We start from the raw sequence: 17,534 nt of genomic DNA on the forward strand, positions 1-17,534 counted from the left end.
ATAAGAGCATATATTCACACAAAGCCCTTCATACTGAGTTTCTGTCAAACCTCCAAAGATGCAAGGCAGACTCAGCCATAATGAAGCCTAGCACTAAGGGAAGTAGCAAATAGAAAGAATTAGTACAGCAAATAAGTAATTGATAGGGCAAATGCACCGCTAAAGATAGAAAGAATAAGCACAATATCAACTGGCCGCAACTCGGACGAAAACTTCACAATGTGAAATTTGCATGTCCGCTAATACGGCTGAATTATATACCTAGGTGAATCTCTATCTATATCTCTATCTCTTGGACACGTGGTTGAGTCTGTCACGGCACGCCCCGCTGGGCTTACAGTGGTATCAGCGCAAGATTTCTCTTGAAGAAACTTTCTTGGGGTGACAGAGCCATGGTGAGAGCAGAGGGAGACCAAGGGCCTCATGAAGGGAATAACAAAGAGGCTGATCCAGGACTTCAGGATGGAAACCAGGGTCATCAGAAGAGTATCATGACTTTCAGCAGTTCAAGCAATTTCTCAGAGACGAATAAGTCCTTGTTTGGAGAACCAAGAGGGAACAGGATCAAAGAAGGGCTCAAATGTTTGAAGATTTCATCAAGGATCGAGGCCACCAAAACCAAAGGAGTTGAAGCTGCTAAAGCTTATCTCAGAAGGATCTAGAGCTACTTGGTCTATTTCTCGTGGAGGAGACAAGGAGGCCATTCCTAGGCCTGCTATCTCAGAGGCAGTTTCCTCAAGACAGGTAAGGGAAAGGAAGGCAAAGGAGCTAGAGAGATCAGAAGATCACCAAATTGACATCATGCCAAGAAATTCGACAAATGGTTTGCAATGGTGCTTAAAGCTATGAGATCTTTGTGGACCAAAGCTGAAACAGAATCCTTTTGAAGCATCAAGACTTTATGCTAGCAAAGGACCAGTGTTGGATATTCTAGACCTTTTTTGTGGTTGAACATGATGAGCTTGCATTGGAGCAGTTTTGAACCAGAAAGGCCATGCTATGGCCTATGAACGTCAAAGACAACAAGGTAGCAAATGCATTATCTCGGAGACCCTTGAGCCATGAGGTTTCTATGGGTTACCATATGGATTTCACTTTGTGAAGGATCCTTATGCTACCAAAGAGGATTTCAAGGATGTTTTGGAACAGATTGTAGAATACAGATTTGGTGGCTTTTTATGTCATCAATGATACAAACCCAGGTAATGTGAAGAGTGCCATGCTCCTCCATAAATGGGGCATAGAGACACCTTGACTACACTTCAAGCTTTGGAGAGCTATTTCTATTAGCCTACTATGAGGAAGCACATTGAACTTTATGATTCAAGAATGTTTGTTTTGTCAGAAGGTCAAGTTTGATCGACAAACACCAGCAGGATTATTGTACCCATCGAATGATCTATGGGAGAATATTGCTATGAATTTTATCTTTCGATTGCCAAAGTTAGGGAATGATGGTATATGGACCTTTCAGGATACCAACAAGATCAACCATGTATGTCATCAGTTGGACCTTTTCGATCATTGGAAGATATATAATGTTTCCGTGACAGCTTATTGAAACCACGTACAGGTTATCCCCTGAGGAACTTGTTTTGAAGGATCCATCAAGGGTGCAAGAGCTAGAACAGATTGTGTTTCATTCTCTGAGAAAAAGAGGAAAGATCGTGGTTAGAAAGTTCCTCTTGGAATTCAAGAGTTATTCGCTCTTGGACGTGAAATGGATGCTAGAAGAGTACTTCTAGGACTATCCAGATATACTTCGAGCTTATGAAGAAATGGTTGGTCTAGATGTATTTGAAGTACAGATATGGACGTCTTATGATCAAAACAAATTCAAGCGGGAGGGATTGTGCCTCTAGCTCTCTTCATTGTACATATATATATATATATTGGATTGGAACTGACCATTATTCTACTTATAATGGTTACTTGGACATGCTCTAGTGGGTGGCAATGATGTCGGATAACCCAAGGAGCAAGATTTGTATATAAGAGGCAACGATGCCACATGACCCATTGGACGACAACGATGCCACATATATTGGACTTTGTAGTCGTGCGGTCATTGCGACCAGATGGCCCAAATGACTGTATTGGATTTCGCAGTCGACGGTCATTGCAACCAGATGACCCAGATGACTGTATTCGATTTCGCAGTCAAGCAGTCATCGCGACTAGATGGTCCAGATAACTGTGTTGGATTTCGCAGTCGGGCGGTCCCATTCTTGGTCAAAAAGCAAGAAAAAGCAAAAAGTCAAACAGGGTTGACTACGAGCCAAGGGCACCATTGGAAAGAGGAGACTAAGCCGGACTAAAAAGCCAAAACAAAAAGTAGCTCTAGGGCCAAAAAGCAAGGCCCTAAAGTTGTAAAAGCACAAATCAAGAACTTAATAATATTTAATAAAAAGACAAAAGCAAAGCAAAAGCATTACTTTTTGGCAAAAAGCAAGGCTTCCCCAAGTATACAAGAAGCATAAGTCTCTCTTGAGCATCAAGTTGAAGAAGAACCTCTTCATCGCGTTGCCATCTTCGTTCAAGCGTGGAGATTATCTTCTTCATCATCATCTATGAACCAAATCATGGAGTTTTTCATCGCTACCCGCTGATTTCAAAGCGACTCCAACAATTGCAATGCCACGTCACCATCTTCTCGTGCGACTGTACGGATCCGTACAGCTGTATGGACTGTACGGACAGAAATTTTTATAAACCCTGAAAATTCCAAAAACCCTAAAAACTGCTTTTTGGAGTTTTCATCGCCCGAAAACCATTAAAAACGGGTTATATATCAATTTTCTTGCCAGAAAGAGCTTCTCTAGGGTTTTTATCATCGACAAGGCTATAGGAATTGTGGAGATTATTCATGGGATGAGCGAGTGGATATAGAGCTTGGACATGGAACTTGGACATGGGCATAGAGCTTGGACATGAAAGCTTGAACTTGAGCATAGACATGAAGAACTTGGACATAGAGCTTGGGCATGAAGCTTGGACATGAACATGGGACACAAAGCTAAGACATGGAGCTTTAATTTTGGACTAGGATTTGGACTTGGACTTTGGACTTGGATTCATTGGACTTGGGATCCATTGGATTTGGATACTGGATCTAGTACTAGCCCGGTGAGATACTCATGGGTCATCCCCGTGGTGTGCTCGACATCAGAGATCTTGTGCGTCGACATCGACATCGACTTGGATATCCTACATCGGCATATTTGTTTGTTTTGTATTCATTGATTGTATTGATCTTGGAGAACGTGCCCGTGGATTGTTCCTGAATAAATTCCTGAAAGGGGTCGGGCCTGTTCCCCGCTCAATGTGGTGTACTGTGCAAGATCCCCATTCCATTTTCTCTCTCCCCTCTCTCTCTTTATATTTTTATCTCTTGAACACATGGTTGAGTCTGTCACTACACACCCCGTTGGGCTTCCATATACCATGGTGCGAGAATAATTTTGCAATGAAGACAAGATGGCAAACACAGCATGCCAATACAAGTGCACAACAGCAATTTCTTTAAGAGTGACGATTTTTCCCATGACCAAGGTTACCTTAACCTGTTTTTCTACAATGAAAGTACACTATCGTGTAAATCCCACTACAGCACAAAGCACACTTTAAAAACTCCCACAATACACCACGAAAAGACTAAGATATTTGTTCATCTCACTAACAAGAAAACTTCATCCCAGACCCTAACCTCCATAAAAGGATAGCAAATCAATGGTTTTACATACAAAAACATCAACACTACCCAATGAGTATTCACAACTACGAAAATGATCAAATGTACCTGTTCAGCTCCAAAGCAAGATCCACAGTAAGTTTCATTGTGTTCAAGCCTCCCACCATGCTTTTGCAAAGGCTGGTCCATCTACACAAATAAGCAAGCCATCAAAGTATAAGCATCTCCTCAATTGACAAAATCCAAATCTGATACAAGATGTATAAGTCTACTTTTTATGCACCTCTAAGTTAGTTATCATCACACCAGGACGAAAACCCATTGATCAAAAAAGATGCTGTGTACAATTTGCATAGGATAACCAGAGCCTCTCCCAAGAACTTACCGCTACTCTCTCTTTGCAATGATCGAGCAATATGAAGAAGGTACATAGGTTCCCCCTGTGAGGTCTTAACATTTTGGTTTGTTAATGACATGCAGGCTTGCACCTCATTTCAATGCAAGAGAACTTTAAAATGCTTGTACAAAGCTTTTGTTAAGATTGCAGATCATAGGTGCAAGTACATGTCAATGATGAGCTCTAAGCATATCTAGTCGGATCTCACATGTAAGATTCAGTTTGATGTGTCAAGGTTTCATTTGCCTAACTACACATCCTGTATTGACAGGATTCCTCAAGGACGGGTGCGTATTTAAATAATACGCAGGGCTATGCTTGACATGGAAAATAAGAGGTAGAAAGGCCCAAGGGGATTCCCATCAAATTAAGGATTAAGGTGAAAAGTAATTGGCCACATGGCAAGCATTGAGCAAGGGGAAGTGCGGCCTAGCATGTCATAGAAGCCATAAATTATGGAAATACTTCCACGAAAGAATCGTGTATGAAGAAAGGGGCAACTATAATTGGGTAGAAAACGAGAGAAGAAAACCTCTAATTTAAGGTTTACTCTTGATTGAGCTTATCGGCTATTAATCTCTTGATAGCTGCATTAGGCTTTTATGAACTGCATACTTGTGTTGAAAAGATGGATAACCAAAGCTCACCATAAAGAATTACAACAACAATCGGCACTTTTAGAAGTGATAAACAACACGATTGTAATCTTTTTAGCGTGGAAACATAGCGACTCAAAGGGCTAGGTGACCGAAGTACCCGCATCCTAGAACCATTCTAGGCCTGATTCATAGGAGCATCACCCTTGGCAGTTTTCACAGTCCCCCCTGGCTCCTAACATGGGTTTAAAGGACACGACTTTGGTTATTTAGGTGAACACACACGAGATACTAGGATAAAAGCACACAGAAAAAAGATAGATAGTCAATTTTTGGAGTACTACTCTCGGCAGAGAACCCTTATTACAAACATAGATAGAGATGAAGGGGAAATTTTCAAAAGAAGAATCTGGGCCCAGAAGTGACCCCCCTCGATGAAAAGCTGGGACAGGTTGAAGTGTCGCTTGCGGGGTCGTTTCCATGGAATGGCAACTTGTAGTACAATAAATAAAATCGATGAAGTGCTGGATAGAGAAATCAATGCCCTCCCATGAATGCACACCGTAGTGGGATGTGACAACAAGGCCAAGGGCCAACAGTTTATACTGCAATTTGTTTTTATCGTACCCAAATCTACTAGTGCCCGAATATGAGTCACAAGTGAGAACACGTGCAAAGTTTTTTAAATGTCCGGACCATAGTAAGAAAAGGCTGAAGATTAACCCTAAGGGTATCGAACCACTAAAACATTATCCCAACCTTGTGCAAGGATAATCAACAAGTGGTGCATGAGCGGCTACAGACTTGCTGCAATTGCATGGAGCATCGTCTCTCTGATGCTGAGGATGACGATGGTGTACTGCACTACCGCGACAGGGCTCTACCTCCTTAACAGCTGATTTGTCTGTGGCGCGCTGCTTTCACTTTGAGCTTTGATTGACTGTTGCTCTGTGCCCACAATGCTACGAACTTTGCCCTCTCTTCTACTTTCTCTTCTGCACTATCTGTGCGTATGGCCTGAATTTGTGTGGCTGCCCCTTGCTGATTTACCTCGTACACAGCAGGGCTTGGGCTTGGGCATCCGTTTGCTTGAATGCAACTCCTTACTCCTCCTGTTTGCGAAGTCCAAGCACCTTTTGTGTGCGCTATTCAGCTTGCTGTTGCTGATTTCACCTCCTTGTCCTGGATCTTGTTGCTGCTTGTTGGTTCTCACCCACCTTCTACAAGCTCTTCACAGTTGCTGGCTATGGCGAACACGCTCACGATGCAGCAATTTTCTTTCACTTGAGCTGATGTGTTTCTCGGTGACCTTGCATCGAGCATGTGTGTGAGCCTTCTGTTTGCACACAGGTCTGCTCTGATGCTCTTGGGCTGATTGCAGGCCGGCTTCAATGAGAGGGTCTCATTTCGGACTGCTCCAGCCCTCTTCTCTCTTGACTTGGTTGCTCGTTCCTCTGCATTTTCCATATGCTAATGCTGCTTCAAACCTTTCTTCCGAGATGCCAAGTACATGTGCTTGCTGCTGCTGCAAGTGCACAGCTGTTTTGGGTGTCCAACTTATGAGTCAGCACAGGACAAGGAGCAATGAGGCAAGCAGAGAAGTAGATTAAACAAAGAAGAGACAAAGCTTAAAATATATATATATATATATACACTAAATCAAATGAAACTAATATATCCTAATCTAATGGAGTAGATGAAGATTGAATTGTGCACCTTAAGCGCCAATGGATCATGGCTCTAATACCATATTGGATTACATGGTTGAACAACTATGGATCTAGAGAGAGAAAGTAAGAGAGAAACAATGACTCAATGAATAAGACACACAATAAAAATGAATACATTGCATAATAGAAAATGAGGTACAATGGGTATATAAGGATGTGGAGAGAGGATAGATGTGATGTAGAGAATGCCACATAGGCACACATATCCATCACAAATGATAAGATAGGATAAGTGAGTTGGCGGGAGTTCACTCACGGGCAGACAAAATAAGTGGGTGCACATACGAAGCTCTGAAATACCCAACAGACACGACCAAATACTAGATACAAAGTGGACTAGATTGGTCCTCAATGGCCATGCCACAACATGGGCATCACGGTCACAAATAAGCAAACAAACGGAATGAGCCTCACTGGCTATACCATGACTCCGGTATATCACATTTCACATGAGCCGTGGGCCATACCACAACACGAGTATCACGCCCAGTTGTTCACCCACTTGAAAACTACGGTAGGAAGGTGTACGAATGCCAAAATTGAAAAGCGTACATGTATGTGTTGCCTCTTATGGCATGAAGGCTTTATACAAAGAAGCATAGAAATCTAAGTGTGAATAGCTTCTTACAAAAGCTTATGCATGAAGAGAACTATGTGCAAAACCTTTCTAATAAACCTTTGAAAAAATAATCTGATGAAGATTCATTGAAACCCAAAATTGGCCGTTGTAGACAGATAAGCACGGATCAAAGCCTCCAAACAGTCGCCATCGCCGATTTATAGATACTGAAGCTCGTCAATGTTGATGGATCTGGATTTACTAGTCGATGTTCTACTGAATCTACTTGATGGAGTCTCCCTTCTAATGAGTTACGCAACTTTGCGCCTAGTGTATGCTTCACAAAAGAATGTTGCAACTCTAAAAGAAGACAATAGATTGTCAGTGCCTTTTGATTACACAATCGATGAAGCTGCTGCTTCATAGCATTAAGACTTAATAGCTTGTTAACAATATTCTAAGAGAGGAATTATGTCCCAAGCCTTTTAAAGAAGATGGTGAACAAGCTCGAAACCAATCTATTGTCATGGTCCTTGGACTTAAGTTGGAATGGCAACATAAATTGAAGTATAAGTAAACTCTTAATAATGGGTAATAATTACGCCATTAATCATAATGCTAAGCCTATGCTACCTGCTCTGATACCAACTTTTGTAAATTGGAGAGCAATAGATTACCTAATCCTAATCCTAATCTACACACTAATCACTTAATTATCTACATTTTTGTAAACATGCAAGAGAACAATACAAAAAGGAAATTGTACGTTCTATTGTTGAATAAAGGGTGACCTAAAAAGATCTCTTTCTCCATAGGTTTCTCCCATTGTCACACAGTACTTCTTGCATGCTACTAACTTTGGACATCACATCTAATTTTTCTTTGATTTGACTTTATGCCATTCACACACTTAAGTCTAAAAACCTTTATAAGAAAATATGTTCATGGTGAGGATTGACTAAAATATACCAATAGGGGGCCCTTCCAAGGGCTAAGTGGGACCCAATCCGATTTACTCTCTCTCTTATTCTTTGTCTTAAGTGTGAATCATGAATTATTGAATGCTGAATTTCTGCTCTAACCAAGTTAACCAATCCTACTCCAAGCTTCCCAGGTAACAGTGGTATCTGTTGGAATTGTTCACACTTTGGTAGTGAAAATGTGTTTAGGAGGTTAGGATTAATTAAAGTGCATAAAATGCTGTTATAGCACTTATTCATAAATGACACCTACTAGGACACCTAGCACTTAGGATTAAATAAAGTGCATAAAAATGTTGTTATAGCACTTATTCATAAATGACACCTACTAGGACACCTAGCACTACACATGTAAATTAAGCTTTACACTTGGCACATGTGTGGTTACTTAGCAATATGGGCCTAAGACCAAGCTTTGTAATAAAAGGGATATCAACTTTAATAAAAGTATGCATTGTCACGACTCTAATTAATCACTTTGTTTATCCTAATCTCTCATTAATCTTGATTAAGTGTTAATCTATTGTATCCCTCTGTGTAGCTCCTCATAGGTCATTATGGCCTTTTGAAGACGTTAATATAGCATTTCATTTCATAGGTCATTATGGCCTTTTGAAGACGTTAATATAACATTTCATTTCATTTCATTTCTCATAGGTCATTATGGCCTTTTGAAGACGTTAATATAACATTTCATTTCTCTCCTCGGCATTAAACCTAACAATTGCTATCAAAGTTGGGCATTTTTGTTCGCGAGACGAGATCAGTTGAGTACATCTGTAGCTTCCATCAAGAGGCTTTTTGGTCTCATAGGTCATTATGGCCTTTTGAAGACGTTAATATAACATTTCATTTCTTTCCTCGGCATTAAACCTAACAATTGCTATCAAAGTTGGGCATTTTTGTTCGCGAGACGAGATCAGTTGAGTACATCTGTAGCTTCCATCAAGAGGCTCCATCAGAAACTTTGTCAATCATCAGTGATTCTGTCATAGCTTCCATCATCTACTATAGGTACTCTATTGTCGGGTCCGTCGTGCAGGCCTGAAGTGTGTCATCTCTACATTGCCCTTCGCCAACTCCAACAGCTATTGCCCCCCTTGCTGTCTCTCACATCTTGTCCAATACAAGTGCCGCAAGCTTCACCTAGTCGTTGCCTTGATTCGCTTTGCAGAACTCGTCACCACCAACACTCAGTCTTATGGTGGCTCTGAACACCCACTCGACAGAGCTGCCCATGTTAGCAACAAGCCACATCTGCATAAATTCATCAACTGATCAATCGTCAAGTATAAACCAACATGATTTTGGGGCTTTTAGAATTATCATCAATTAGCAATAATTGGAACCATTCTGCCTGCAAAACAAATTGAGGGCTTTCAATCCTCAACAAAAATTGAGAATTTCGTTTAGCAAAATGGCTTTTTGTTTCGGGCTCTGATTGAAGCCTCTACAAGCCTTCTACAAGGGTTACATCAGCATTATGAAGACTAGCATTGGGGATTTTAGTTAATTTTTTGGGATTTTGTTCATGGTTTCTATCAATTAGCCAAGGATTCAGACAATTTGACGATTTTGTCAAGCTTTTGTTCAATTAGCCATTTAGGGTTTTCAGGGCTTCTGTCTCTTTAGCCAATTAAGGAGTTCATTGAGAGGGCATCTCGTCAAAAAATTTGGGAATATCTTGGTGGATTTCAAAGCTCTCAATGCACTTCCATCACTTAATGCATTCAGGAGCATTATTTCATTTCAATAAGCATTTTTTGTATTTTCTTATCTCCATATTCAATTTGGGTGCTACAAACTCTCAGCGCGCACGGGGATTCTTTCTATTTAAAGAACTTACTATTTGTAGTTAAGGGATTCTATGATTGTGTGTGGGAATTATGACACAAGCAACTCCAGATGTGTTTGGGATCCTATCTTATGAGGATAAGTTGGATTGACTCCAGCTATTCATTGTGGAGTTTCATGCTTAGGAACTTGCTTGCAACAAAAGGGCTCTGGGATAGTGTATCAAATGATGACACTAGGCAACCCATTCTCCAGTCACTCACTCCTCCACGGCAAGCTACGGCAGCTCAAGTGGTAGCTAGAAGAGATCCTTCAGCACCTATTCCTCTTCCTACTCCTATGTAACATGCAGAAGCTTACAGACAGGATTATAATTGATAATGAACATTCAGCATCTTGGTTCTTGACAATAGCACAATGTAGCAGAGAAAAGAGCGCAAGAAAGAGAGAGAGAGAGAAGAAACGAGTACACAAGATAGGGTCCCAAATACCCTCTGAAGGGGCCCCACCAAGATTGGTGTATTTGCTTTATTGAATAATGTAAAAGGCTGACTTCTTGGAAACCTTCCTTGGCTGGAAACATCAGCCTGAAGATGTCCTATTCTTGACCTTCAAGTTCACCTTGTGTTAGCCTCCCTTTGGCTGTCCTGGCCCTTGGAGTACTTCAGCACTTTGTGAATTATGACATGGTTTTGCCCTTTGCCAAGCCCATGCTTTTATAGGAAAATAATATGCTGGTCAATCTGCTAAGAAGGTTGTCAACCTGGTACTAAATACTCCACAACTAGATCAAACACCATTAAATAGGCACCTTTTCACACGTGTCTTCATGGGCTGGCCGACATGCTACTACCGACTAAGTCCTGGCCCTCCTATGGGCTGGCCAACTATAGCATTAGCCCCTATGGGCTGGCCAACTCTGGCCTATGCGGCATGCCCTTCCATGGGCTGGCCGACTGTGCCTAGGGCCTTTGTGGGCCCAATCAATAGCCCATGGGCTGCCCAATGGTAGCCCAAGTGTAGGGCAGCATATACATAGTCTATGGCCCTGCACTTCCTACTACATGCATCTGTATGCTACTTCAGTGCCCTTGCATCTAGCTGAAAGCCTACCAATGCTTGGAACACCACATCATCATTCTAGAGGGTGACTCACAGTACGGACTGGCACTGCTCCATGTGCGGGACATGCACACCATGTATGCAACTTGTACACCTGACCATGACTATCTAGTGGACTCTTGGCTGACTCGTCCTGCACAAGGGTTCACAAAGGGCCAGTAACCACTCTCAGATACTGCACCTACTGTTGTACATATATGTCCACTTGGCATCCAAGTGCCGGATGCACGTGACATCCCCCTCTTCTTAACTTGACAGAAGCTCCATAGCCTCAAGATAGTCCATCAATAATGCTGGATAAAATTCTTGTCAAGCCAAACCGCTTCATGTGTCCCTCGAGCCTGAAACTCCGTGAGTAACTGTCTTTGTCTTCAGTCAGAGCCATGCTCGAAGTGATGCAAAAGGATCTTCCATAACTTCGGCTTTGTCCACTATGTCATTCATCGTGGACAATGGAGAGAGGAGGGGGATAAACACACTCCGAGCGATTGAAACCGAGCAGGAAACATCTATGAGCGAGTGCAAAAAATCCAGTAATCAGATTTTCCAATGATAATATTAAAACTTTCATTTTGTGTGTTAAATTCAAGAAGCCAAAAGAGCAATATATCTTTTAGGATTAGCTCCTTATCGGATTTTCCTACGTCCTCTACACACGTAAGAGGATGCATTAACTAGTCATTCCTACATCCTCTACACATGTAAGAGAGTGCCCATAATGATTATGACTAGATAGATAAAATATACAACTCTCTTGCCACTATACGTTTGTCTACATTTTTCCTATCACTGCTTTATTCTCTATAGCAATGCATTAGTCTTAGTACTCCATTAATTTGTGTATACCTCGACTTGTGCATGGGTATTGTTACTCATTTTTACAATTTTCTTATGCAAGGAAATAGCACATAAAGTTTTACCCTTCTCTTATTTAATTTTTAAAGATGAATTGGGGTTTTATTGTATGTGCCTTGAAATAACAACCAAAGAATGTGATGGTAATTATTGTGAAATCTCAATAATGTCAAAAACTATAACTGTTATGTCAATGATTTGTTCTTCTCCACATGCATGTGCTATATTACTTTATCACTTAGTGTATACCTCACTTCTAAATTCACTATAATTGTTATGTCAATGATTTGTTCTACTCCACATGCATGTGCTATATTACTTTATCACTTAGTGTATACCTCACTTCTAAATTCACTCCTAAATTCTCTCACATGCAAGCTCCTAACACTATTGGTTGAATTTTGTGATTGTAAAATTTACATGCATGAGAATGGCCATAATGAGTATGAAATTCCCTTAGGATACAATTGTCCTTATGCTTTTTCCACTATTAATAGATATTTGAGGCTAGTAAACCCTTTTAATATTGGTTTAATAATTAAAATATGAGTTTGTGATGGAAAAAACTTAATTCTTTTTAAAAATAACTCTCAAGGTAATGCGCATCAAGAAAATCCCCAAAGATACGTTTCCAATGCTCAAAGATAAAAAAGGTATGCCATGATGGAAATCCTTTTTTGGTTTAGAGCTCCTCTAGCTCGCATGTGGCCCATCAGAAGCTACCATTATCTATAGAGCACCTGAGCTCTCAGTTACATAGATGCCCTGACAAGATCATTGCCATGAAGTGAAAAAAATCTAGGAAGCAGCCCGCGTCGACTACCATTATCTATAGAGCACCTGAGCTCTCAGTTACATAGATGCCATGACAAGCTCATTGCCATGAAGTGAAAAAAAACTGGGAAGCAGCCCGCGTCTTGTCATGGCATCTATGTAACTAGATAATGGTAGCTTCTCATGGCCACATGCTCCAATTTTTTGTCGACGCGGGCTGCTTTCCAATTTTTTTCATTGCTCCAAAAAAGAGTTCTAGCTTGCTTGCAAAACGAGGTTAAGCCAACTAAATCAGATCCACTTTCAGTAAATCAACAACATCCCAATTTGTGGAATTCTGAGCTTTTGCAATCAAAATGTTTGTGTCGAATAGTATGTATAAGAATTGTTTGATTTCTACGCATAGTGAAAATATATACGTCTCTCTCCCTGTTGTGTGCTTCCCCACCCTGTTGGGTGCTTCGCTCTGCTCGCCGCCCTCTCTCCCGCGCACCGCCCTCCCTCTCTGTTCGCTTCCGCCGCCCTGCTGACCTGTCGCCTCCCTGTCACCGCCCTGTTCGCTTCCACCGCCCTCCCTGCCGCCTGCTGGCCTGTCGCCTCCCTCTCTCTGTTCGAACCTGTCACCTCCCTTTCTCTCTCTTCGAACTTGCTGCCCTGTTCGCTGTTCGCCGCTTTCTCTCTCGTAGCCGCCCTCTCTGTTCCCTCTCTCTAGTGCCAGCAGTACTGCTGGCACTATGCTGGCCCGCCTCTCTCTCCAGTAGGGTGTGGGCCCCCCTTGCACAGTACTCCTGGCAATATGCTCGCCTGCCTCTCTCTCCGGTAGGGTGTGGGCCGGCCCCTCTTTACCAACCCACCCTTGCTCAGGCCCCCCAGGCAGCAACATAACTCTCTCTCTCTTGCTTCTTCCATGGCTTCCCCCTTGCGCAACCCGACGAAGGCGACCTTTATGGTCACAAACAAGAGGATAACAAATGTGGAAAAGGAGATGAAGGAATGGAAGGCGGAGATGGAGGGATGGTGGAAGGAGAAAGCCAACTTTCTCCAAATGGTATTCAATGAGGGTAAGCGGTGGAAAGAGGAGGAGGACCTCATAGCACAATTCAAAGACCTTCACGGGGAAGTCAACATGCTCAAAGGCGTAATTTCAGCTCTTCAAAGGGAGCTTGCAGAGGCCAAGGCAAATGGTGGACTTGAAGAAGGTGAAATTCAGCCATCCATGATAGAAGAGCTCAAGGTTATCAAGGAACAAGTACGGGCAATTAAGGAAGGAGAGAACCAACACGAAGCAACGACTTCCTCATGGGTAGAAGTCATCACCAAGACTCAAAAGAAGATGGATGAAGCGGAGAAGTAGATAGAGGTCGCCAGGAAGGGTAAAGGTAAGGAGATAACAACCCCTACACCTACAATCATTAACATGACTTTGGAAGAGGAACAACGAAGACTTACACGTGCTTTGTATGTGAGGATTACCGGCCTTAAAGACGGGGATAAAGTTGAAGAGGAGGTGAAAGAGCTTATGGTGTTGATGGGGATTGACAGTCCGGCACACGCAAAAGCCTGGAGAGTGGGCAAAAAAAGCGGAGGCAACGGGGAAACATCAAAGGAAAGAGCTCTCATACTTCGCTTCCCCTCTATTGAGGCGAAGAAGGAGTTCTTGAAGAGACGACCCACTTTAAAGAATACAGCCATTTTTCTTGGTGACGATCTTACTCTTTCACAGCTTGCACATATGAAGGAAGTCATGCCAGAGATTAGGGCGGCAAGAGAAAAGGAAAAGATAGCATTTTACAGAGAAGGGAGGGTGGTCATCGTGGAGCGACGCTCTACATGACCGTGCGAGACCTATGGGACCAAATTAAAGCTGGCAGCCTGGAACTGCAATGGATCCCTCAGACTTGATGTAGGTGCCTTTGAGGACAGCTTTAGAGATAGAGATATAGTCTTCTACTCGGAGACTCACCAGGCCCCTGGTCAGATGATGCCACAGGTGACAGGGATACAGATGCGAGACAGCTTGCAGAGTAGGGACGAGATCGGTACACAGTAGTAGAGGATGAGGGGGGGTGGCAGTTCTTTTCAGGGAGGAGCTGCAACCGCTTCTACACATTGTTCGGAGAGATGATTAGGCCAGATATATGTGGGTGAGACTGAGGGCCGACACAGGCAGACTCCTGTATATTGCCATATGCTATTTTGCTCCTAGTACATCGACATATGCAGCACCTAGAGGCAGTCTCCTTTCTCTGTGCTAGATGATGACATATGGGAGTTCTCTAGGGATGGAGACATCATCCTGTCAGGGGACTTTAATGCCCGGACGGGCAACCGCCAGACAGCCTTTTATGATACCTCAGAGGAGATGCTGAGAGAGCTGGACACTCTAGATATGGGATTAGACAGACGCTCACAGGATGTGGAGTGCACAGAGTATGGGAGATATTTGGTAGATATGGGGACTGCACATGGGTTGGCCATACTTAATGGCTTGCAGAGGTTTCCGTCAGCAGCTGGATTTACTTGCTTTCCAAATAGACATGGTGCTAGCACAGTGGATTATGTTATGGCTATGCCGAGCTTTGTTTCATGCATTGAGGACTTCACAGTTGGATCTCGGCCCATTGGGGTAGTAGTGGATCATGCATTGTTGACATTGACCATCTCTTTTCACTTTACCATAGCTCAGAGGACACGAGGGGCAGATCACACTCGATATACTTTTACTTCAGAGACTGATGCTGTCTACACGGATGGGATTTATAGACGTTTGTACACAGAGGAGCCAGGGAGACCTTTGGAGGAGCTGACCCATATACTGACAGAGACTTTACAGGATGCAGCGAGAGAGGCATATCCACATACTCAGCCTAGACAGAGACAGCGTTCTGGATGTATGCCCCAAAACAGCTGGTATGATGAGGAGTGCAGAGAGACAAGAGCCCGACTGCAGCGGGAGGTTGCTTTGGGAGTCACTACTCACCGACAGTCACGTATTGCCTTCCGGCGCCTTGTGCGAAGGAAGAAGCGGGCCTTCCTTGCTCAGCTAGAGCAGGAATTATACCAACTGTTCTTGAGCCAGGATTCGAGGGAGGCTTGGCGTTTGTTTCATGAGTCCTCCCCTGCTTTGGCCATCACTTCTACAGAGGTCTGGGGTAGTTATGCAGCATCTCTATATACAGTTCCTGGACAGACACCTTTTCCTGACCCGCCAGCACCATGCCCACAGACATGTACTTTCTTTACCGCAGAGATGGTAAGGAAGGCCATTGATAGGATGAAGATTGGGAGAGCATATGATCATGATGGATTGGTCGCTGAGCACTTTATTCATGCGAGAGACATGCTGGCAGAGCTTCTAGCAATGATGTTCAATCGTGCTATGTGCGAAGGCTTACCCGAGACTGGGAGTATGTCCACCATCGTGCCTATCTTCAAGTCAGGGGACCCTATGGAGCCAGGAAATTATCGCACTATTGTGATTGGTCACACACTAGCACGATTGTATGCATCCATTCTTGAGCAGCAGTTGAGTAGATGGGCAGAGAGAGAGGGCATTCGAGCAGAGGGACAGGCACGGTTCAGGAGAGGTTTCTCTACTCTTGACCACATCTTGACTCTGCGGGCCATTATTGAGGAGGGCAGGTCGCATGGGCGACGGATTTATTGTAGCTTTGTGGATTTCCGCAAAGCATTTGACACAGTGCCCAGAGCTAGATTGATGAGGCGATTACAGGAGATGGGGGTACCCACAGAGCTCATATGGGGGATTAGGGCTTTATATAGATCAGTTGCAGGACAGGTACGCACCCCAGAGGGGGTCTCTACGTTGGTTCACTCCACTATAGGAGTGAAGCAAGGTTGCCCGTTATCTCCTTCATTGTTTGGTATGTATGTGGATGAGGCTTCTGACTACATTGAGAGATTGGGGGACAGAGGAGCCCAGCTAGCAGGTACATGGATCCCACTATTGTTATATGCTGATGATATTGTGTTGATCTCTGACTCCCCTGAGGGTATGCAGCGTCATCTAGATGCTTTACATGAGTTTGCACATGATAGTGGATTGTCTGTCAACCTTGGCAAAACCAAGGTTATGGTGTTTAACACCACGCCACAGTGGGTTAGGCGATCAGCTCCCACATTTACATATGGGCAGGAGATTGTGGAGTATACAGATGCATATACATATCTTGGGGTAGTATTCAGTGGGCTAGTGTTTTCGATGAGGAGAGCAGCGGAGACTAGATTGACTAGAGCACATGCAGCCCTGGGTGGTTTGGAGAGGATGTGTTCGCAGGTTCAGTTTCAAGAACCTCGAACGAAACTTTGGCTTTTTGACACTCTAGTGACATCAGCTGTGCTTTATGGAGTGCAGATATGGGGACCTTCAGTGGGCCATCACAGCGCAGGCGGGTGGAGAGGTATGGAGAGGCCTTTGGTATCTATGATTGCTAGGATTATTAGAGCCAAGGCCGTGGTACCTCATGAGATTATTCGAGCAGAGCTGGCGGCTGCCCCTCTGGTGATTGAGGCTCTTACAAGATCAGTCTCCTACATACATGGCTTGTGGTTTCTCCCCCGAGACAGATATGCACGCCTCGCCCTTGAGTCCTCCCGACAGTTAGCTTTACAGGGAGACATGGCTTGTTGGTATGGACAGATGACATCTTGGTTCTAGGCACATGGTTTTAGCATGGACAGATTGCCTCCCTTCCAGTATTCTCTGGAGGCACCCTCTCTCACTCTCACACGGACAGAGATTACCAGACTCATCCGTCCAGATTTAGTTTAGCTGGACATTAGGACATGGATACAACCGACTGAGGAGCTGGGCACGAAGATGGCTTTCTACAGAGAGCATTTTCTTCAGCTCACAGTAGATGGTCTCATGCAATACGATGTGCTATTGGTCAAATTCGCACATCCTCACACCAGCTTGAGATTGAGATTGGCCGATATAGAGGTATACCAGCTGAGGCCAGGATATGCCAAGTATGCCATGGGGAGCCAGAGACAGAGCTGCATTATATATGCCA

General features: G+C 43.4%; 1 protein-coding gene across 1 annotated transcript in view; it reads right to left on the reverse strand.

Moving 5' to 3' along the window:
• Window positions 1-17,534, reverse strand: part of LOC147623125 (uncharacterized) — a 149,912-nt gene that overhangs the window by 97,797 nt on the left and 34,581 nt on the right. Inside the window, exon 5 of the mRNA XM_086821189.1 lies at window positions 3,800-3,880. Coding sequence (XP_086677315.1) covers window positions 3,800-3,880 — 81 coding nt within the window. The remainder of the gene's footprint in view (window positions 1-3,799; window positions 3,881-17,534) is intronic.

Source organism: Cibotium barometz, chromosome 27, assembly GCF_041138505.1.
Source record: "Cibotium barometz isolate CiBa-2024 chromosome 27, ASM4113850v1, whole genome shotgun sequence".
In the NCBI taxonomy this organism is placed as follows: Eukaryota; Viridiplantae; Streptophyta; class Polypodiopsida; order Cyatheales; family Cibotiaceae; genus Cibotium; species Cibotium barometz.